This window comes from Trachinotus anak, unplaced genomic scaffold (assembly GCF_046630095.1).
Source record: "Trachinotus anak isolate AG129_WGS33_773 ecotype Australia unplaced genomic scaffold, CSIRO_AGI_Tana_v1 ptg000011l, whole genome shotgun sequence".
NCBI classification, from domain to species: Eukaryota; Metazoa; Chordata; class Actinopteri; order Carangiformes; family Carangidae; genus Trachinotus; species Trachinotus anak.
The window spans coordinates 757821-782238 of NW_027273862.1; the positions used below are offsets into that span (position 1 = coordinate 757821).

Below are 24418 nucleotides of genomic sequence, written 5' to 3' on the forward strand. Positions count from 1 at the left end.
TTAAAAAAGAAAAACTGAAATATCACATGGTCATAGGTATTCAGACCCTTTGCTGTGACACTCATATTTAACTCACATGCTGTCCATTTCTTCTGATCCTCCTTGAGATGGTTCTACTCCTTCATTGGAGTCCAGCTGTGTTTAATTAAACTGATTGGACTTGATTAGGAAAGGCACACACCTGTCTATAAGACCTTACAGCTCACAGTGCATGTCAGAGCAAATGAGAATCATGAGGTCGAAGGAACTGCCCAAGGAGCTCAGAGACAGAATTGTGGCAAGGCACAGATCTGGCCAAGGTTACAAAAGAATTTCTGCAGCACTCAAAGTTCCTAAGAGCACAGTGGCCTCCATAATCCTTAAATGGAAGAAGTTTGGGACGACCAGAACTCTTCCTAGACCTGCCCGTCCAGCCAAACTGAGCAATCGTGGGAGAAGAGCCTTGGTGAGAGAGGTAAAGAAGAACCCAAAGATCACTGTGGCTGAGCTCCAGAGATGCAGTGGGCAGATGGGAGAAAGTTCCACAAAGTCAACTATCACTGCAGCCCTCCACCAGTCAGGGCTTTATGGCAGAGTGGCCCGACGGAAGCCCCTCCTCAGTGCAAGACATATGAAAGCCCGCATAGAGTTTGCCAAAAAACACATGAAGGACTCCCAGACTATGAGAAATAGGATTCTCTGGTCTGATGAGACGAAGATTGAACTTTTTGGCATTAATTCTAAGCAGTATGTGTGGAGAAAACCAGGCACTGCTCATCACCTGCCCAATACAATCCCAACAGTGAAACATGGTGGTGGCAGCATCATGCTATGGGGGTGTTTTTCAGCTGCAGGGACAGGACGACTGGTTGCAATTGAAGGAAAGATGAATGCGGCCAAGTACAGAGATATCCTGGAAGAAAACCTCTTCCAGAGTGCTCAGGAACTCAGACTGGGCCGAAGGTTCACCTTCCAACAAGACAATGACCCTAAGCACACAGCTAAAATAACAAAGGAGTGGCTTCGGAACAACTCTGTGACCATTCTTGACGGGCCCAGCCAGAGCCCTGACCTAAACCCAATTGAGCATCTCTGAAGAGACCTGAAAATGGCTGTCCACCAACATTCACCATCCAACCTGACGGAACTGGAGAGGATCTGCAAGGAAGAATGGCAGAGGATCCCCAAATCCAGGTGTGAAAAACTTGTTGCATCATTCCCAAGAAGACTCATGGCTGTACTAGCTCAAAAGGGTGCTTCTACTCAATACTGAGCAAAGGGTCTGAATACCTATGACCATGTGATATTTCAGTTTTTCTTTTTTAATAAATCTGCAAAAATTTCTAAATTTCTGTTTTTTTCTGTCAAGATGGGGTGCTGAGTGTACATTAATGAGAAATAAAATGAACTTTTTTGATTTTAGCAAATGGCTGCAATGAAACAAAGAGTGAAACATTTAAAGGGGTCTGAATACTTTCCGTACCCACTGTATATGGATCTCATGGCATTAAGTTATAAATATAGTAATAGAGGATTGTATCCCAATCTCACACTCCTTCCGTCCATCAACAATAACAATACAACAATACAACAATACGACCAGCCAATCAAATCTTTACACATGATGTCTCACTGACTTCACTAACCCCCACTGACATTATTGCAGCATCAGCATCACTAATAAAAACATTATTCGTCTTCTGACTTTTGCTTCATTTGCCTGTGACCTTTGATCTTTTTACAATGATATACAGTTATCAAGTTAAAAACACACTGCTGCATTAGTATGTTATTATTGACAAGTGATGAAATAATGTAATGTTAAAGTTGATGCATGAAATTAAGAACCTGCAGAGGTTATCATCAACTTTGCAGTTCCCAACACCGTCACAGAGCGTTTTAGCATCTTTCAGCTCGTTATTTTGGTTTTACTCTACCAATGTTATTGTGCTGTCATCAGCCTGGTTTCCAGCAGCAGACAGCTGACAGCTGTTTTCCATGAAAAAGCTTTGATAAACTGAGCATTCACTACCTGTCCAGCACCAGACAGCAGAAGACACAGGTGGTGCATTTAGCAGCTAAAGAGAAAAGATATTTTTCTCAGGAGCTGGAGCTAAAGGGAGGCTATTGGACTTACATTTATCAGGTGAGCACAGATATGACTCCAAATGATAATGTTGTCATGTCTGCCTGTCTGTGTAAACAATAATGATGATAATAATCTTTATTTATAGAACCAGAAAGAGAGCAGTCAATAAAAATCAAGTAAAATCAGGAAAAGCTTTAAAAGAGGTCACCGATTGTGTTGACCTGATTTGCTCAGGCAGCTCATTCCAAATCTTAGGGCCTCTGAATAGAAATGCTCTGTCACATCTAGTTTTGAAGAAGTCAACAGTAAAAATCAATTGTGAAACACACCTGAAGCCAGTGCAAGGAAGCTAAAGCATGCGTGATGTGGTCCCTTCTCATGGGCCTGTCAGCTGATTTAAGTCTGCAGATGGAGAGGCTGTTGCAATAATCCAGCTGTGAGGAGATGAACACTTGACTCATTGCTTTTCACAGATAAAATGTTTGTATTATGTAAATATATTAATATTTTAAAAACAAACCTGCACAAGTTTTGTGGTTTGCTGCTCAAAGTTACGCCATGATTCTTTGCTGCAAGCCTCATGTGTTCCTGCAGGGAACCAGCAGAATGCTGGGCTCGTTTTTCTCTGTGGTGGGAACTGATGACGAATACTTTGCTTGAGTTAAGATGCAAATTTAGCGACGCTAGGATCAGTGGCTTTAACATGCAAGAACACCTGTGCATCATTGGTGTAACAGTGACAGAGAATACCATGTGTGTGGATAATATGTCCTTGGGTAGGCATATACAGAGAAAATAAAATTGGTCCTAAAACTGACCCCCGAGGGACACCATACTTGACAAGAGATGAAAGGTAGTTGTTAATGGAGAGACAAAATCTCCTGATAGGTGTGAAGAGAACCATTTAAAGCTGCACCAGTGATTCCTACCCAGTGTTTCAGCCTGTCTAAATGCTGTGTCAAGGACAGTGTTAAGATCCAGGAGAACAAGGAGTGAGCACATCCCATCATTGGTAGCCATTAAAAGGTCATTAGTCACCCTGAGAAGGACAGCCCCTGTGCAATGATGCTTGTGAAAACCAGACTGAAATATTTCAAAAATCTTATTGTTTTGTGCTGTTAAATTTTGGACAAGTATTTTCTAAAATGTTTTACATGAAAGGCAGCTTAGAGATTGGTTTGTAATTTTGAGGGACAGTGTGATCTAGGCCACTGTTTTTTAAAAATAAAGGTTGTACACTTTGAAGTAATCTGTGACACAACCATTAGATTAGATTAGATTCAATGATTTTGAGAAAAAACACTTTCATATGAGATACTATGTCCAAAGTTCAGACAATGCAGTGACAGAAAACTGATTTAATGTGTTCTGTGATGGTTGATGGACATTAGAGTCTGTGTCATTATACAGACACACAGACACAGAAGCTCTGATGGACTGTGTCAATGAAGTAAGATAAAAACGTTTCACAATTAGCATCACTTTCAGATGGGGCACAAAGGTCGGCTTTACCAGCTGATGAATTAAATTAATTAAAAATCTGGGGTTATGATGATGGGCAGAGATAAGTTCAGAGGTGTACTCTGCCCTTCAGACAGGAGTGGGCCATGACCATTAAAAGTGTACAGAACACACTGTATTAAAATGCAAGAGCACAACAATTGAGAGTGGACAGCGTTAGTGCTATTTCACAGGTAAACACTATGCATTTAAGACAATTCCTTAAGATGCTCACAAGTCCTCCACTGCAACCAGGGTCCCTGGGTTTGCTTAAATAATCACAGATCAACAAGCTGGTAGTGATCCTGAGTTTGCCTCCAATACAATTACTAATTCAAATCGATTTGAATAATCTGATATAGATTAGTAATATCCCTAGACCGATCTTTTAATACCTGCTTTTTACAGTCTCTGCCCTTTACCTGTAGATGTGTGAAGCTGTAACCCCATCACACTTGTGAGACCAGCTGTCTGGTACAACGAGATCTGACCTTGTGAGAGACAAAAACATGGCAGACGCAGCTCCAGCGAAGGCAGTGGTAGGTCTAAAAGCAGATGTGCGGTTACATTTCAGACTCAAAACTATGAAGACAGTGAAGAGCTGCGTATCTGTCGGTGCACACTGTGGCTAGAGCACCAGGGTATGTTAGCAACGCACATTACTTACCTACCTATTATTTCTTGAGATATGTGTTTAAGCTGTTGGTCATATTAAATAAAAGCTGTATATGAGGTCCAACATTAATATATGAATAATGCACCGGGTTAGCAGAACAATTTGCAGCATTTATCCTCCGAGAATCTCATTTACATCCAAGCAAATATGTGCATCTGTATAAAAAAAACCCAAAAGTGTTGCTCAGTGCCGGCTACAAATGGGCACTGCTCTTTGCTAATGAGAAAGACACAGTTAGACTAGGAGCAAAACAAACCCATGTATTTTGCCAATATATAGATGCCACAGGTTAGAGTCACTCACTGTTTCCACATTCACACACGGGTTTGCACTCTCACATACAGTGAAAGGTTGCAGTGTTGTAGAGGAGAGCAGCACTGCAACAGCAGCACGCTGAGATGCACAAAACACACTAAAGACTGATCCATAACATCCAATCATCCAATACCACCCGATACTGATCCTTAGGCCTGGCTAAAACCTTAAACCTTAAAACATCCCTTCTTTCTACCAACAAAGCCACCTGGCAGTGTAGTAGTAAATCCCTGAAACTGCAATGCCTAAATTCCTTACAAGGGTCCAATGAAATTCGTTTTAATTCAATAGGACCAAACCCAAAAGGACAGAGATTGTTTACGATGATTTTTCACCCATATGACTGACTCCAGTTCAGCATAATCCGTGTTCATTATCAATAAAGACATTATTTATCTTCCCTAAATACAAGAGCAGAGACAGATGTGTAGTTAAAGTTAAGAGGACCAATATAGCTTTAAAAGTCAGCCTGCTACCCCAGAATCTTCACTGGCACAGAAGATACTGACAACTCATTAGACATCATCTCAAATTCAGCACGAAGTGCAGGAGCATCCTGTATGATTCTATTCAACATTTTTCATTTTTTGTGTTTCCTTACAGTATAAACATGTATCTATAATTGATGCCTCTGTAATGTCATGTACTGCATCTGCTCTGTTTCATTATTCCACTTTACTGAAGCTGTGTTTCATGTTTTATTTATGCCAAAGACTGTGTGTTCTATGTCTCATTTAAAAGTGAATTTAAAAACAGTGTCTGTACCTCTTTAGCTTTCCGGTGTCTGTCCTTGCTGTCTCTGTCCTTGTCCTTGGCCTCGTCTCCAGGGTGGCAGGAGTAGGACACCGTCCTCCAGTCTCGCGGGGAGTTGGTGATGCTGGTAACCTTTGACTCGGTGGCACTGTTCTCCTCATTGAGGGAGCGGGATGACCTCCTGGTGAGCATGCTCTGCCTCAGAGCTTTCACCCTGAGGCTGTCACTGTTACTCCCGTCAGAGCAGCACCACTCCCCCTTGGGGCCGTTGTCCACTTTGACATTGTGGCCAGTGGTGTGGCACTGGAACACACGTGGCGAGAGGGGGGTGTCGAGAAGTGGTTGCGGGTGGGGATGCGACTTGTCAGGGGTGGAACTGCACCCAGTCTCCCTGTGTCGTCCATTGGCCTCAGGCTCCTGGATCTTCTCGTCCAGCTTGTTGAGCTTGGACAGCACCTGTGAGATCTCACTGCGAACCCCCGACAGAGACTCCAGCTTCTTCTCGATCTCTCCAATCCTCATCACCAGCTTGCACACGCTCGATTTGAGCTCATCGTCTGTGTTTTCCAGTGAGTGGAAGAGGCGGTCCAGTTTGGACTTGGCTAGTTTAACTGTGTTGCGTTCAGGCGAGCTGTCACCTTCAGACTTCAGCGTTACCTGAGAGAGAGACCCCGTGCTGTTGTAGCATGACGACTGGACGACGCCTAGAGAGTCACACACACTCATGTCATCCAGAAAACGAAAAATGTCACTTATGTCATCACTGACGATCTCAGAGTCCTCATCGGAGTGTTTGAAGGCGTGTCGTTCTCTGTCGCTGTACTTGGCTGGGTATTCCTTCATCTTCTTCTGCTCAGCCTGCTCTGTTTGAGTCCCAACGCTGGAGGAGCTGTCCCCACCTTGAAAGGATGGACTGTTAATGTTTTTGTCCCTAAACCTTTTGGTCGCCTCCCTTTTGTCCAAACCCACAGGCCCACTTGTTATCAGTGCTGCATCCTTGCTTTTTACTCCATTCGTTTTCTTTGCAAAGCCAGAAGGAGAAGCCACGACCTTTTCCTTTGGGCTCTGAAAGTGCTGCTCGTTCTCAGTGCTGATGATGCTGATATTGCGGTGGTGGTTTTCTTTCAGTGGTTTGCTGTTCAGAAATGACCTCTCAAACTCCACAGGGCCCTCTTCTGTGTTGAGACTAAAGCTCTTCACTGGCCATGCTGACTGCTTTCCTGCCTTGTTACTGTGCTTCCTGCTGCTGATGCACTCAGAGACCGTGGTCGGACCAAAGTACGTGGATGCCTGCAAGTCGTCCAGGCTCTCGTGCTTCACCCTCCGTCTGTCCTGAAGAGGGGAGTTGAGTGTCGGCTCAAAGTAGGGGTTACTGTAAGGCAGTTCAAAGCTGTGGTTGAAGAAGGTGGCGGGCTTGTGCAGCTCCCTCCTGTGGTAGCCTTCAGCAGCCTTAATGCCCTGTTTGCCCTCGGTGGTGACGACCTACAACAGTAACCCAGACAGGGACTGAATTGGTTTTAAAACACACTGACACATCAGATCTAGTAGAGACACAATACAATAGAATCTGAAAAATTTGGAATTACAACATATTGCTAAACTATGGAGTCCTGCAGGGGTCATATGCAAACAGATTAGTAAACTGAGCAGAAAAAGAAAGAATTGATGCAATGGAAAAAAGTATTTAAAGAAACATGTAAAGTCATGTTCATAGGAATAATGAGACTCCAATCAAACGTCAGGAATAGAAGGGGTGGGAGGTTAGTGCTGAGGTAGAATGGTTGGTATTGATAGTGATAGTTAAATTAAAGCAGGAATTAATAACTTGTGTCAGATAAATTAAATATCATTCGACATGTCCTGTGCTGTAGGAGACAGACCATCAGCCAATAAGAAGCGCGTATGGACGCTAACACTGTGTAAACACTATGAAAATATAACTGTTAATGCATAATTTATACATGAGGATCAAATATAGGTTAGGATAAGTATTTTGAGATGTAACTTTTCCTTTAACAATCAAAGAGGAATTGCACAACACGGAATATGATGTGAAAATATGTTTTCCCTGTTTTTCTGCAGTGGTGGAAAGTAACCAAGGACATTTATTCAAGAACTGCACTTAAGTTCTTTCCATCTTATGTTCGGTTACACTTCACACAGTACATTTCATGGTGCCTTATATTCCACTCCATCTATTATTTAATAGCTGTAGACGCTAGTTAATCTGAAAATCAGGATTTTACTTACAAAACAAATGATAAACTTATTAAAATGTGATGCATTGTTAACCTACCAAACATATACAGATACACACATACATATAAAGCATATATATATATATATATATATATATATATATATATATATATATATATATATATATATATATATCACATGTGAATGGGGCCATTCAGCATAATGACAGCATTAACATTTGATACCCAAAGTACAGTTTCTTGATAAAAATCTTTTTTGAATACAGAGACATGTAATGGTGAATTCCTACACTGTGATATTGTTATTAGCCTATGCTTTTATTTAGCTGGTATGTAAGGTAAATGTTCCATTACATCATAAAAGACATTATTCACAGAATGATGATTAAGCACTTTTATTCTGAACGTCATATGTTCTTCAAACTGTGCTCTCACTGCAGCACAGCTTCTTGAACCCTGACAGCCTCCATACCAGACACTAATCACAGCTCCACCTAAATTACACATCAACACATAAATCAGTTCACAATTTAATCAAGAAATAACTTTTTACAATATTTACCACCAGAGGGTGTTTTTTTGTTGCATTTAAGTTTTCATTTGTATTTTCAGTAACAGCTGCATTTACAGCTGAGATTTCCTGGAATCTTAATTATCATATTTAACAATTACACTGTCATGATTATTCAGTGTTTCACATATAAAACCCCTTCACGCAACATTTCACTTCATTGTGAACTGAGGTGACGTGAAACACAACATTAGAGCTACGCAACAGGTATTTCTATGAATCTACTTCCTGGCAATTCTGGTCAACTGGTAACAAATTAAAAGTATTCGTCAATTAAGTGTTAAGTCACATACCAAGCACGAATATTTGTTGGTTACAGTTTTGTAAACATGCTTTACCAATGGCCTACATTTTTTTGTTTTTTAATTTCGTAAATTGAATATTCTTGGAGGGCTTGGTGGATTTTTATAAACTAAAATGCCTAATTAAATATATGAAAACTAACTTGTAAACCTTTTTAGAAGAATCTTAAATTACTCTCCTTAGAGTCCATGCTAACATATATTTATGTGTCTTCCAAACTATAGCAGCAGAGCTACATTAACATTGAGTCAAAGGAGCCCTCTCTCTCTCTCTTTCTCTCTCTTATGTTTTTCAACAGCATTGTATAAAACCAAACCTGTGGGGAGAAGGCCACGAAGTTGTGAAAATCTTCCTTAAAGATGTTCCTCTTCTGGATGCAGGAGTGAACGGAAAAGGGCTCAGCGTGGCCGATGTGCTGCAGGGACTCCTGGTCAGTGGTGGATTCGCTGTCGATGTCCATGGGAAAGTAGGTGCTCTGCATTTCGCAGGGTGGAGAGGGCGGGCTGCTGCTGGAGTACTGGGGCAGATGGTGCAGTTTGTCCAGAGAGGCTGCTCTACATTTCAGATCTTTGCCGACCCCAAGAAGGAAGTTGGGCTCTGAGGTGGGAATAAACTGCTCGCAGTTTTTGCACTCAGATAGTTTAGGACAGGGAGGGGTATTCTGAGCTACAGGGTGCTGCTGAGGGCGGTGGTGATGGTGGTGATGGTGATGGTGTCCATCCCTGGGGTGATCCATTCGCTCGTAACCAACCCCTCTGTCACAGTCCTGATACTTATAGGCGTCACTGTCAGACCTGCACAAGTCCACTGACCTGTTCTTGTGGATCTTGGCTCTGTGCACGATGGGGAGCTTGTCTTTGGCTGTGCCTCCATTCATCTGGATCAGGTTGAACATGGTGACGATGTCGGCCGCCACCATCAGCTTCTTGGATTCCGGGTCCTCCATGGAGCTGCGCATCTTGTCCTTGAAGAGTGTGGCTGGGAAAGCGGGGTCCAGGCAGGCCGTGTAGAAGAGCAGGCTGCGGAGCTTGGCCAGATGCACCAGGTCAAAGCGAGCACACAGGGACTTACACAGGTCCTGGTAGGACATAGTGTTGTGCTTTGTGTCCAACTCCTCCAGGATCCGGACCAGGAACTGAGAGTACTCTGGGAGGGGGTCCATGGCTGCTGAGCGGCAGGGACAGGCCTACAGAAAAGGTCCTACCTCAAGAGAAGCTTGGCACCTGGAAACAACACAGTTAAATCGGTTTATTGTTAATCTGTTTGTGTGTGTGTGTGTGTGTGTGTCCTGTCAGAGAAAATACAGCATCACAAAATCAGGAGGAATCAGTTCACAGTGCAGACACATTCAAAATGACACGCACTGTGCTGGTTTTATTATCCACAGTCACCAGGAGGACTATGATCGACATTAAAACCCCTCTAGCGGAAATTTCAGCTGACACTGACTCCACCTGCATTCCGACAGTGGCAGCAGCTGCACAGCCTCCGACAGAGCTGGGTGCGTATATTGGGACAATTCCGTTTCATTTGAGCCGCCACTCACCCTGAGTTGTTGGGAACAGAGTGGAGAATCATCTGATCAGCTCGGTGCAGCACAGCATCCTCTCCGCAGGGAGCCAGCACAGTGAGCCCACATCACCTGGCACCGAATCCGCAGCGCGCAGCTTACAGAGCCGAACTTTACCCCATCAGTCAGTCCTACCCAGAGAAAGAGCCGAGAGTGAACCAGGACGCACAGTGCGGTCCTCACATGGCTCACAGGTTGATTTTGATGGTACCCACGGATCCACGCTCCGCTCCCGGTTCCCTCTCCCTCCCGGACACCCACCGGCGCCGCGCTGTGGAGACGCTGTGGTGAAGGAACTGTCTGGGAATTGAAACTGCATGGTGTGCTGAAAAATGTCACTCCCAAAAAGATTAGACATTTACACTACCGGTTTCCGCTTTCAAAATAAGAGCTTTCCACAATTTATTTTTCATACCATATAAGTGAATGTAAAAATATCACAATGAACAAATACTCAGTTACAAGTTAACTACTGCTTTCAAACTGTTACTTATGAAAAAATTACAAATATCAGTAAAAGTAGACCACTCATTACACAGAATATCTTTAGAGTTTTTAATTATAGGATTGAATTTTTGTTTCTGGTTCATTCCCAAGTGAACTTTTGTTGTGTGTGGTTGACGTTGAGCTCATTTTAGCTATTTTATATATTGTTTGGCAAAATATTAATCTGCAACTGAGTAACTGCAGTATAATTATAATATAGTTACAATAGTAGTTACATCACAATTTATTGTGTTAAACATTCAATATTTGCCTCATAAATCAAGTGGGGGGAAGTATAAAACAGAAGCAACTTGCAGTATCACACTGTATATATTTCAGGCAATTCACCAGAAGTAGGCTTTAAGTACAGATAAGACAACTATGTTGTATCATACTGTTTGGGCAGTTAGTGTAAGCACAAGGCTTTATAAGAGTAAAGATGTGGTTGTTTTGCAGTAAACCAAACTTTCCTGGTAAATGTAAGGCATGTAACACAACAGCCAAGAGCATCTCAAAACACTGAGCAAACACCTGGACAGTTGTCAAATATATTTATCATTACTATTATAACCTTCATTTGTTTAGCCAAGTCTAAAATCATGATTTCAAGGAAGACCTGAGTAAATTAAAACATAATTTCTACAGTAATCTACTGAAATCAAATTTTTCTAAATCCAACTTTACCTGTGTGGTGGTACAGTGTAATGGAAGTTGGCTGAAAAAAAAGATGTGTGAAATACATGAACATATCCAGTATGAGATTAGCATAAAGTATAATGTTTAAATACATACTGTAGATGTAAGCATGGACGCAGGACATACAAGAGACTTGGAAATAAGGAAAACCACAAATACAAGAAGCTACAGCCAGTACTCAAAATCATTATGAGAAATGTCTATAGGATTTTTGTTGTCTCTTCACAGCAGTGAGCACCATAATGATTGCACGGGTTACACTGGTAGACAACAAATTATATTATGCATGCCAATGCTCATTCACTTTTTATGCATTTTAGGCTTGTGCTTTTATTGTGAAGGCAACGCGTTTTACTTCCAGTCACTGCCTGGTTTATTCTGTGTAATCGACGCAAGTCTTTGTTTCTACTTAGAATGACGTAACAAGACATATAGCTGAACATTAGAAATATCAAATCTCTGGCACTGTGGTGTTTATCATGATGATGCGATTCTGCCACGTCTCTCTGTTCAGGCATGAGCTGACACTGTGGAGGATCCACGGACATTCACCTGCTCGCTGTGAGGTGGGCTGCACACACTTCAGTGGTTAAACCAGTTGTAATATACCAGATTCTTTCTTCTTCTTCTTCTTATAATTATTATCATTATTTCATTTATTATTATACAAAAGCTGACACTACAAAAGATGACCACTCAGATGGCTCTTTGAAATTAATTTAAATATGTTATATAACAATGTAAGAGAGAAAATGGTGTAAGAGCTCAGAGTCCACTCCATGTGGACTAAGTATGTGAATGAGGCTATTCAAATACAGTACAACTTCATTGTCCTCCATAGTGGAAGAGGGCAAACAGCAGTAAACGATGCTCTTGAAGAGTCTCTTGAAGCACCTCCTCTATGAACACCTCCAACCCCCTGACATGCCTAACGAGCACTTATTTAACAGGTTTAGTACTTACGTCAGGTCTCATCAAATATGATTCTAACAGTAACAACAATAATAATAATAATTTCACCATCGTAATCATTTACCCCCTGTCTGTGGTTTTTTTTTTTCTTTTAAATCTAAAATACCAACGTGTACCACGTGTCACTGGCATTACCTACGGAGCTACAGTATAAATGGATGAATAAACATACAGACAAATATATACATACAGATAAATAAATTACTTGTTGCATTAAATTCCACACTGAAGCCAGTCCTACCTTCCTACATATGCAGCATTTACTTGCTTCTCATTTAAATTGTGTGGGCATCAGTGAAAAACGTATTAATATATAATGTACTACTTGTTTCACACAATGTGTTGCTTTAATGTTTTGTTGAGGCAACCACAATTTTCCACTATGGTGAACAATAAAGCTGTATTGTATTTTATTGCAGATCAAAATTTATACAGAACTATATACTATACTGTTATATAATAAATAAGCCTGTACCATTGCCACGGACTTAGTATACTTGTGGATTTTCATCTCATAGTTTTTTGGAGAATGAAAGTTCAGTCTTGGAAATACTGCAGAAGTTTGGCAAAACAATCTGAGCTCAAGATCCAACTCTGTGAGCAGTTTTGTTCAACATGATATTGTCTGTGTCTGGTGTCCTCTCAGTCTCTTGTTCTTCCTGTTTCAGAAGAGTCTCCACTACCACAAACTGCAACCACCTGAAAGACCGTGGTCATGACAGAGAGGAGAGGGCTAGTTTTCACTAGCCTTGCTGGGTTGTCTACCTGTACTGCAGACAGGGGGAAACAGTGAAGAGGTGCATTACTGTCCTTGAAAAAATCCTTAAAACCCAGTTTCAACCTGCTGCATGTTAACCAGACACCAGAGGTGAGTGGAGATGTGGACACATGAAGGTGGCATGCTGCAAGTGATCTACGCAAATCAGATTTTTGTTGTGACCGCAGTAGGCACTTAATGATATCTATCACCCCTGAAACATTCTGGTTTCTGTCTGCATCTATTTGTTGACCTAAATACAGTGTTAGCTCAGTGCACCAGTGTGGACCTGAGCGTGTGGGCCCCAAGAGGCAGAGTGAGCAGCACTGTGGGCAGAGTGTGGAGCAACAACGTATAAAGTTAGATCTGTGTTGATTTTTGAAGACATTAAGTCTACATTGTTGGCTGCATGATAACGCTTTCAATAAGCTGTGATTTTGTAACCAATTAATGATTTAATAGGAGAAAAATTTCATCTTTTCTTAGGTTTATCCAGAATATCTACTTCCACAAATGAGAATTTGAACCTATTTCATTAATCAACAATCAAACACCAAATGCAGGTTATGAACTGCAAACAAATTCAGTACAGAAATATACTGTGCAGCAGACTAAACATCTTTCTACTTTTCATTGAGTGTTCCTTATTGAAGACCCAGAAAGGAAACAAATTAATATCAGTGAGTTGTATCCAATCTACACTGGAGTTGTTCATTTACCGGCTGACTAAGCAGCCTTTAATTGGACTGAAGTGACGAGTCACAGGCCCCCTGCCTCTCCAGAGGAGGTGAAGACCTAAAGCAACTGAGAGGAGCTGGACTGTCCAGACACACACACACACACACACACACACACACACACACACACACACACACACACACACACACACACACACACAGAGATCTTAATCTGAAAGATTGATAGCAGTGTGACAGTTCTGCATGAATGTCCAGATCAAGAACAGTGTAAATGTTTTCTGTAATTGTAATCCATGTGACATTTGTGTGTAAACAGTCCACTGAAATAACATTTTTTAAATCAATAAAGATTGGAGAAATATCTAAATATATATTTAACATCTTAAAATATTCTCTTAAATAATGCGTGTCTGTAAAACTGCTGTAAGCCTAAGGAAGCTTTCACACAGTTCAGTTCATTTAGACCAGACCAAGGGAGGAAATGATACATTGCTGTTTAGCTCTGGTGCAGTTCATGTTCTCACTGGCTTTTTACAAATGAACCTAGGGTAGTAAACATGACATCATACAGACTGACAGGTAAATCATTGATTGGACAGTTTTAGCAACTGTCATCCTGCATCATCATCAGGACCTGTGTGCAGAAATTAACTTTCAGTGACTGACAGTGGGTCATGCCATACATAAATAAATAAAAGTAAGTAAATAATGAAGATTACAGAAAAGCAGTGAAAAATACAGAGGCCATCATTTTCATTGATCTATCCATGCATCTAGTATATATATATATATATGTTTGAGGATTCTCTACATCAACGCCCTCCTGAGATGCCCACACAATGTGTCATCATGTGTAGCATTAATTCACCCTCCCCTGCACTGTGACACCCTGTAGCAGATAGAGTGGAATCCCTGTATACAAGAGGGAGTCTGCATCACTTTCCAGAATACTGAGTTTCACATCCTTGCATCCTCTATATAACCCTTTGCCCCTATCTCACTATCACTGGCTGCTGTGGACTAAATCCTAATGACCTTCATGAAACCAAGACAAAACTTTGTCATGGGTGATTTAGAACAAATTTAAAACATCACCAGGTCGGGTCAGCAGGACTGTTGGAATGTGGATATACATAATAACATACATGACAGATCTTATTCCATGGTTGCATTTTGAAACAATAAAGGCTACATAGCCACAGGCTCTGAAAGAGCACTTTTCAAACACAACCCATGCCACTGACTGCACAGAGACTGTCCTGCAAAAAGCCATCATGCTTATTTCAGAAGCTTATCGTAGTAAATGTAGTGATGAGTCCATTACACAGAACTCTGGGTCTCTGGACTAGTTGTGTGCTGGAGATGAGGTGATGGCTGACTATGGTTTATACAGTGCATATGGAAAGTATTCACAGCGCTTCACTTTTTCATGACGCTCAAAATTGAGCTCAGGTGCATCCTGTTTCCACTGATCATCCTTCAGATGTTTCTACAACTTGACTGGAGTCAACCTGTGGTAAAGTCAGTTGATATAAGTGGGTCCTTAAAAGTATTTTTTTTTTTTTTTTTTTTTTAATGAGGTACAGACTCAGCTGACTTGACAGTGAGGGAGAGGTCATTCCATAAAGTTGGACAGTCCCCCTTTGTTTTGAGCCTGGACAGTTGGACATCCATCCATCCATTATCTATACTGCTGATCCGTACAGGGTCACAGAGGGGCTGGAGCCAACCCCAGCTGACACTGGGTGAGGGGGAGTACACCCTGGTCACCAGTCTATCACAGGGCTGACACATAGAGACAAACAAACATTCACACTCACATTCACACCTACAGGAAATCTGTTGACTGTTGGACACTTAAGAGCAATTCCTCAGGTGATTTGATGGATCTGAGGTTGTGTCCCACCTCCTTTAAGAAAACACGACTGGCCTAATGACTGTGGAAGTAAAGCTGTGCACAGTCTGTGTGTAGGATTGTGATATGTGTGAGTGTAGGCCTATATACTGTAAATTCTGTGTATAGTATTAGTTCATAAAAGTTGTACATTTCACCTGTTAAAATCATGTTTTCCTGATCCTGCTAACGTGTCTGCTTATCAACTGATTTCAACTAACTGCTCCTTAAGTTCACCCACTTTGTGCTGGTGTCTTGACTTTGGGTGTTTTTCCCTGCATGATGCTCAAATTGTGACATAATGATACACATTCTTTATGCAGCCATTTAAGAATCCCTAGAACAAAATAAAGAAATGATGACCAACGAATCAAAATAAAAGGTAAAATGCATGTTGGTGTTACACCCTTTACAAAGTCATGAGAGGAAGAGATTGACAGACCAGTGCATTAATCTATTTTAATCTATTAATGAATCTGGAGTTTTATCAAAGATCAGATATGAGCTGGTCGAAGCAGTAACAATTTAGGGTGAAAAAATTGCCTCCTTGAATTGTCTGCTAGCATCTCACCCCCTAAAAAGGGCACCCAGTTCTATTTGTCCTGTCTCCAATGGGAAGAGTTAGACAAGAGAGGTTTGCTTGTTTTGTTGATTTTAAGAAAGCCTAGAGTCGTTGAATTGTTCTGATATTGATGGTAATCGCTTTAATGCCATCAGAGCCTCTTATAATAACCCATATGCAGTTAAATATTCTCAGCACTGGTTGGTTTCTCCTCCATCTGGTTGAAGCGATCGCTTTATTTTCCCTTTGTAATTGACTTAACCCAAAAAATCAGGCAGGCCAATCTGGCATATTGATGAATATACTGATGATAAATAATATTTGACTATATGCTTATGATATTTTGTTGGTTGCTGAGGCAGATTAATTTACAAACAATATTAAATATTATGAGTTTATGATAGAGTAAATGGAGACTGAGCATTGATATTGAAAAACCACAGAGTATACATCTTAGAAATCAGGGACTCAGCAGCATCAAAGAGCCACACTGTGACATGTTGTAGGTGAATAAAAGTCCTGTTTCTGCTGGATCTGCAAGCAGCAAATAGCTTTCAAATCTATTAACCAATTTGACTGATCTATGTTTGAACTTTTGGTATGTATGTATTTAAGTCTGACTGATAATGTTTGTAACATAAATGTATGGCATAAACACATTTTTTGAAAATGGTTGCTATGTATGTATGTACATCTTAATCTATGAACACTGAGTATGTGCCTGTGTATTTGCATTACTATTCAGTATGGAGCATGTAGCTGCACTGTCATGGCACCCAGGGACAGGACGTTAAACATGCCAGATGGATTCTCAGTCTCCTGTTGTGCTGAGTGAATGCCAACAAATCCAGATCCACACAGAGATGCGCAGTTAAAGTGATTCACTATCTCATACAGAGCTGCTTATTGAAATCTTCCAGTTTTACCCATGTCTTTGAATACAGTGATACTGTGTACATACTGTGATATTGCTGGGACTGAGCAGTATATCAGACAGACAAACAGACACACAGTGAAAATGCTGTTGAGAGTCAGTATGCTGACATGAGTAAAGACACAATCAGCATAGTAACTGCCCGCCTGCCTCTGCCTGCTGCCCAGCTCTCCATCAGCCTGATGGACTGCACTTCTCTGTTCTCTCTGCACAGGAGGAGTGACACCTCACAAATGTTTTCATGTGCTGTTCACACACACACACACACACAGTTGTGTCTCTATGATTTCAGAGGACATCACATTGACTTACATTCATTTCCTGCAGACTTCCTTTAACCGTAACCACTACTCATCCAACGCTAGCCATAACCTAAAGTTATGCTAACCTTAAAACATGTCTTCAGCTTAGAATGTAATGATTGGACTGTTTTTTTGTCCCCATAAGGAAGACAAGTCACCAAAATGTAAATCACACATGCACATGCACACTCATATCTCTAATTATGTCCCTGTCTCACAGGACATTGATGGATAGGAAGGTGTGGCACTCACCATAACTTACAACAAAGGCTCCCTGTCAGATGTTTTGTCACGAGGCATCTCCCAGTTCCTGAGCATAATTGTCCTCTTCACACCACATGCTGAATATAGATAGTTTGGAGAATGCACAAGCCAAAGAGTGGGCTGCACAAGAACGGCAAAAACCAGAAAAACAAAAGAAACAAAAACATTTTTTGTTCTCTTTAATTCATTGTGGTCACTTATCAAATTAAAAATGTCCATCCATGTATTCACTGTACACTGCTTAACTGGCTCCACATCACAGTGGAAGCAAATTGGCTCATCCTGCTCAGTGTCACCCAAACACAGTGCAAAGTCCCTTATTTTCCAAAATAACTAGATGAGAGCAGCTACATAGTAAGTCTCTACATTAAAACACCGTACAGGTGGTGTCTGAGGTGAGGTCTGCCACACTGCTCAACACACAATTTGTTTTTCACTGATTTGGCACTTCTGTATGGTTGACACTCTTTAAGAAAGTGATATAAAAACCTTTGGACTTTCCTCTCTCTCCATGCAGCTTTGCGGAAGATGCAGTTGTGCCAGAAACCTAACTTGGCTCTACACAAAAATGCAATGAAGACGTGTAGCGTTACTCAGATTTAGCTGGCTCAGTGTGGATGTAGCTAACAAGCGAGCTAACAATCGCTCACAATTAATGCCAGTATGTCAGAGGTTGCTGATAGGTGGACTGCAGTGTAAATTATTGAGAATTATTAAATTTGAGACAGCATTTCCACTTTAACTGGTGTAGCTTCTCAGTCAGTGAGATACACACACGCACACACACACACACAGGGGAGAGATAACATCCAAGAAATAAGTGGGGAAGGAGGAATATAAGAGGGAACGAGAGAGAAAAGGATGAGTTAAAGCTGTTAAAGTTGTATGTATGTAAAGTATGTGAAATCATAAAAACTCTTTTATACACAGTTACCATAAAGTGTATTTGAAATGTTTTGACTATTTATGTCACTGATAAATAAATCTTTGTGACAAAGAAATTCTGTTTATGCTGACTGCAAAATATGCAGCATCTATTTCTATAACAATGACTGTGTGTTAAACATATCACTGCTTTAGCAATGTAAGTCACAGAGTCGGGCTGAACGACAAAAGCCTTCCACCAGTGATGCATAAAACACCAAAATTGTCCATAATTGTCCATAAGAGCTCTTGTAAAAGGCTGTGGTCTCATTTCTAGAGCATAAAATGTGAATGACACACATGTGAACAGAGCCCAGTGCCTTGTTTGAAGAATCAGACCAACATTTCACTGTCAAGTAATAGGCACCATTTACTAAATGGCGCCCCTGTGTGGAATAATTAGTTTTAAACACGTGAGGTATTTATGCAGCTTCACGTGCCTGTCCTGTATGTTATTGGCACCCAAAGCATTTATAATTACACAAACAAATAGGACATCATGAAATTACTAGTTACATAAAAACCCAGGTACTTGTGACCATGACCTTGTGTAACCCTGAATGATGCAGTAATTACAGTAATAGCAGCTCAATATCTCACCTCGTTCCTCCCTCCAGAGACAGAAGGACCCTGGATAAACTGCCATCTTGGACAAAGGCCACCACACTCTGCACATCCACCAGGCGGAGGAGGTTGTTCAGCAGCAGACTGCTGTCCCAGTCCTGCTCCACAGACAGACTTAGGAGGTCTTTTGTCCCTCAGGCCATACATCTGACTGACTGATTAACAAACACTCACCTGATGAGCTCTGGGCACAACAGGTATTTGCACTGTTCTATTTATACATTTATTCATTCCACACGTTTCATAGAGAAAGTTCAAGTTTCTGTGAACATAACAGTACATTTGCACTAACTCTATTAAATTAATTGAACTTTAATTAATTAACTTTAATTCAGCAACCTGCATGTCCAGCTCTTAATAGTGTGCAGTTTGAAAGAGCAAAGCAGCTGTGTGTGACACAAAAAGCAGTGAACTGCCAGCTACACATAAGCACAGATTTGATATGAGGATAACAAGATCAGAATGATGAAGCATTATATGTACAAAAGTACACAGAGAGAAGTTTGTATAGACACTGACACTGAGTAGGTTGAGTTTTAATTCATCATATATGAGCAGTAGTCCAAATAGATAATACAGTACATACAATAACAGGATTTTTTAATACTGGAAGAGGGATTTTTATCTTCAGAGGCCTGATTATGAATAACATGGAATGATGGGATCAAGGTTTTACAGTCAGAGTTAACTTTACAGCAATGATCTCACTATCCAAGATAGTGTGAACACTTGTTCATTCCTTTCCAAGCATCTCAGATTATGACAGCTATTGTCCTACCACAGTACAGAGGAAACCATTTATATATTACCATCTAACTGACATTTTTTATGTCACATGAATATAAAGCACTGCAGTAAAGCACTGTGGCCCTCTCCTGCTCCAAGCCTGTCTGAATTGTCAGGGTGAAAACATTACACACTGTTCATGTAACACACCTTTTCTTCTGCTGTGAGAGAGTGGGGATGATAATTATGCAGTTTAACCAGCACCGTCACAGAGAAGGACATGAACCTGTCCTCAAAGCCCTTCTCTGTTGATATGGAAGCAGGACAAGAGGATAAGCTGGAGCTTATTGTGATGATACTCACCAAAGGGGTTTGGAAAAGTCCAGATTTCCCCAGATGAGGTTTAAAGCCAAAACATATGTGTGCTGTCCACATATATGTGAGCAACTATTTCTCGTATCAAATCCACACTTCTTGTGGTCCAGCATCACATTGGGAATTGTTTTTACTTACAAGTGTAAAAAATAATCGAATTACAACCTAGTGGTTGTTTGCCTCCACCAACCAGCCAAGCTGCAGGAAATATGGTCACAATCTCCTCTTCCTGAGTTACAGCATTGAATAATGACCAGAAGTGTTTTTGCAGAACATTTTGATGTCACAGTGAAGTTGATCTTTGACCATTTGGATAAAATGTCATCACTTTATTTTATCCTTACTCATTCATCATGCATCATGTTATTTTACTTATATTGTGTCATAATTAGTGTGTGAATTTGTGAGTTATGGCCAAAAACATGTTTTGTGAGGTCACGGTGACCTTAAAATTTGACCTTTAACCACCAAAATCAACTCAGTTAATCCTAGAGTATAAATGTTGTAAAGCCTTGAGTTCCCTCGAGGCATTACTGAGATATCGTATTCAGACTGATATGAATGGACAAAAACATAATGCCTCAGGACCTGGCTGTCGCCGGCTCAGAGGCATAATAATAGATCTTACCACAGATTCAAGTGTGCAGCACAAATTGCTTAAAGTCACTCATTAAGACTCTTACATTGAAAGGCTCATAGTCACTGACATGAAAAGAAGACCCCAGTCTGGAATATCACATTGTCTGGTGTCAGAGTGAGGGTGTGTTGTAAAGTCAAGTGTTGGTAAACACTGGTTTAAGGGATTTTATGTATTTTAAAAAGCTCTTTGTGCACTAAGACTTAAAGTTGCCTTTTTCCTGATTTGCAGTGAAAGCAAAGATTTTCGTTTGAAGGTCACACTGAGGAGGCCAGAGCTGCTCACTTAGTAATAACAGGCAGGTTTATGACTGTTTGCACACTGTAAAGTGCTGATGCACTGTGGGGAACTGGGGGTACATGGGAGGATTGAAAGGAAAATGAATTTAGCTGATCAGCTGTTTCAAGTGGACCAGTTTCTGCTCAGGTATAATATAGAAGAGTAAACACTTTCAGCTTCCATAGAAAAATGTTACTGTGCACTTTACTGTATATTTGTATATCCATATTAAATTCTCTCATTATATACATATACAATATATAATATATTATATAATGTTATAGTATATATAATTCCTGCTTGGACACTGTGTCATTTCTTATTTTATCTTGTGTGTGTGGATAGTTGTTTTACCTGCTGCCCTCGTATGTTTCCTGCCTCCGTCATTAGTAATTTATTTGCACAATTTGATGTTTAACAATAGTTGAGATTTACACATAAAGTTTAAGAAATGTCAAAAAATAGTAATATTGTCCAACAGGCAAACAACCTAAATAGAAAGTAGAACTAATCGTTCATGGCTGGAGCACTCACAGTCTGACGGTGCATCTTAGTGTCTCTCCTGTTGACATTTCTCTCTGTCTGATGCTCCCAAGAGAAAGAAGAAAAGAAGAAGAAAAAATGAATAACAAAAATACCTTGCTGTGGGGGATACTGAAAAAAGAAACAGATGATTGTATTGTATGGTGATTAAAAGAAAACTTCAGCAAGCTAAAAATTCAACATACACAAGGAGAAAATACTATCAAGACTGAAATGCTGGGATATTTGGCCAGAATGGTTAAAGAAGAAATCATTCAAGGGGGTAAAAAGAGCCTAAAGTTTTCAGTGATGTGATTTCAGATTAAACAAAATGGAAACAAAAGAAAAAGATGCTCAGAAAAAAAGCAAATCTCATTTGTTCTATGATACTGCAAAACGGTAGTAGCATAGAAGTATAGAAACAACAATGGAAATGGCCAACCTGGTATCCCACTTTTTTGTGCTCATGGTCATGAAAATTGATTTTATTCAAACATGTCCTGGTACGTGATTGTCAGATTTTTTTGTTTTAAGAGTCTTAAAACTATTAAATCAAAATGTACCTATATTCCCAGAAAAAATGAACAGCTGAGTCATTGGAGGATCTTTCAGTACAACCAAACACTGAGCAAGACTACGCCATGTAACCAGGGACGGACTGGGACTAAAAAACGGCCCTGGACTTTGACTAGGCCCGGCCCAAAGCAATCGGCGCGCAGAAACTCAACAACAACAACAACTGGCATGAGTGTCACAATACTTTAATTGTGGCTCATGATACTATACCATCCAAATTATAGCAATAGCACTGATGTTGACTAGATGTTGTGTTAAGAGCATAGTATTCTAGTTTAACTTGAATACTCACATAGAAATGAAGGTAACATCACACTGTGTGGGAACTTAGCTGCAGCTTCTATGAAAAACGAAGCGGGACTTCTGGTTGTCTTTTCATGTTTTTTACTGACGGAAAAAACTGTCACAATACAAAAAAATGACGATGACTAACAGATCATAAACAATGACTCTTCTTCCGTTTTCCAACTGACACTTTATTTTTTTTTTTTAATGGTTCGAACCTTGAGCTTTCTCAACTGACGTGTAAACACAGAAACGCCCTCTGGTGGACTAACTGAGTAACATTAGGCTACATATCAGTTGCCTTATATGAAATCATGTATGAAATTAACCTTACTTTTAATCTATATTTTAATACTGTCTATTTAATATTTAACTGGATCTGAACGCAAATCATGAAATATAAACATAAAATAATAATCATGTTTTCTAAATAAATAATAATGAACAAAGGATACAACACACTGTATCTGTCTGTGGAACCAGCTCATCTCTCTGTCCCTCATCATCACAGGTGGTATCATGGTTGGATGCTGCTAATATTAAACTGAACTTCAGTGGTGCTGCTGCTGGCTGTGCTGCTGAACATTTCAGTTAATTTGCGACATTTAGTGGCTTCACTCTCTAAATGTCGCATTTTTTTCCCCCTCGCCTTCTCAGCCCCACCTTAGAACTGTCATTATATCACTTTGTTGAGTTTTGATAGTTTTTTAGGCAAGAACTTTAACATCTAGTTTCTGAATATGTGGTCAGTTTATTAAATAACGCCTGCTTGGAAATTTGGTCAGGTGTTTTTGGAAATGTGAGGACTGCCCTGCCGGGTGAGATCAGCAATCATATCAGCAGTTCACTACCCAGCTCCTCAGGTCACTGCACACAGAGTTTTCTCTGCAGCGCTTTGGTCATTTAGTGGCAGCTCTGTCATTTGTAGTGTTCTGATATATCATTTTCCTTGTAGAACATGAAATTTGGTCCCTGAGTTGAAATATAATATTTGTTGCTGCTGGTTAATCTGAGAAGATGAAGCTAAAAATACATGATTTCCTGGACAGTTCAACAACAGTGCTGCCTCTGTGGGCTTCTTATATGTACAAATATACCACCACATGGGATATGGGATATGAAGTGTATATTTTACAAAACTCAATTCTGTTTTACTGTCTGTTTGTAAAGATTTGAGTTTAGATGATTTTGTCACAGTTCAGTCAGGTACAGGTGTCATAACATGCCTGTGAATATTCTCATTTGTCCAGGTCATAGTATCTCGAAAATCGTAATCGAAAGCAACTGGACTTGGTTATTTGTTACAAATAACCAAGTCCAGTTGCTTTCGATTTAAAACTCCTTTGAGGTGTCATAACATGGTGTTTTCAACCAGCCTTAGTGTGTTCTCTGGATATCCTACAGTGTCAGTGCACCTGAACGCACCATGAGAAGAGGATCCCCCCCCCCCACAGAGGATCACTGGCAGAGGAAAGTTGAATACTTTTCCCTGTTCATCTCTCTCTGGTTCAAACTCTCCCCTATAGATCAGCAGGCTGTAGGAGACCAAGCTCAACCAAAGTTGAGGCATCAGACGGTGTGGTACTGCGGAAGGAGCAGGCCCCCCTCCCCCCTTGTAGTTCTAAGGCCTCATAATTAGAGGAATCCAGCGAGAGTCGAGGTAACAAGACCTCCGTCTATCTGTTTTGGTTTTATCATAAACCATTTACCTGGACTTGTTTTAATCTGTGCTGTGTCCTTTTAGGAATATATTGCTCTGCTTCCCCCCTGATTGAAGGCCGTGCTGCAATCATCTTAAATCCAGCCCACCAGAAATGCACATTTTATTGTAAATAAACAGTGTTCTCCCTTTTTACTCCAACTTGTGTTTTGTTATTTTAATTCAATGTGGTTCCCAACCAATCCAAGTTCTAGAACCTTTTAAACTTTT

General features: G+C 40.5%; 1 protein-coding gene and 2 long non-coding RNA genes across 3 annotated transcripts in view; 2 read left to right on the top strand and 1 right to left on the bottom strand.

The window, feature by feature from the left end:
- Nucleotides 1–10305, bottom strand: part of minar1 (membrane integral NOTCH2 associated receptor 1) — a 41145-nt gene extending 30840 nt beyond the window's left edge. Inside the window, exons 1-3 of the mRNA XM_071488161.1 lie at nucleotides 9952–10305; nucleotides 8722–9628; nucleotides 5325–6794 (exon numbers count right to left, since the gene is read on the bottom strand). Coding sequence (XP_071344262.1) covers nucleotides 5325–6794; nucleotides 8722–9567 — 2316 coding nt within the window. The 5' untranslated portion in view covers nucleotides 9568–9628; nucleotides 9952–10305. The remainder of the gene's footprint in view (nucleotides 1–5324; nucleotides 6795–8721; nucleotides 9629–9951) is intronic.
- The window catches only part of LOC139627428 (uncharacterized), a 38716-nt gene that overhangs the window by 8731 nt on the left and 5567 nt on the right, over nucleotides 1–24418 (top strand). The gene's annotated exons all lie outside the window — the stretch shown is intronic.
- On the top strand, nucleotides 23947–24343 carry LOC139627379 (uncharacterized). The gene is made up of 2 exons (XR_011692563.1): nucleotides 23947–24148; nucleotides 24233–24343. It is a non-coding gene; the product is annotated as an uncharacterized lncRNA (long non-coding RNA).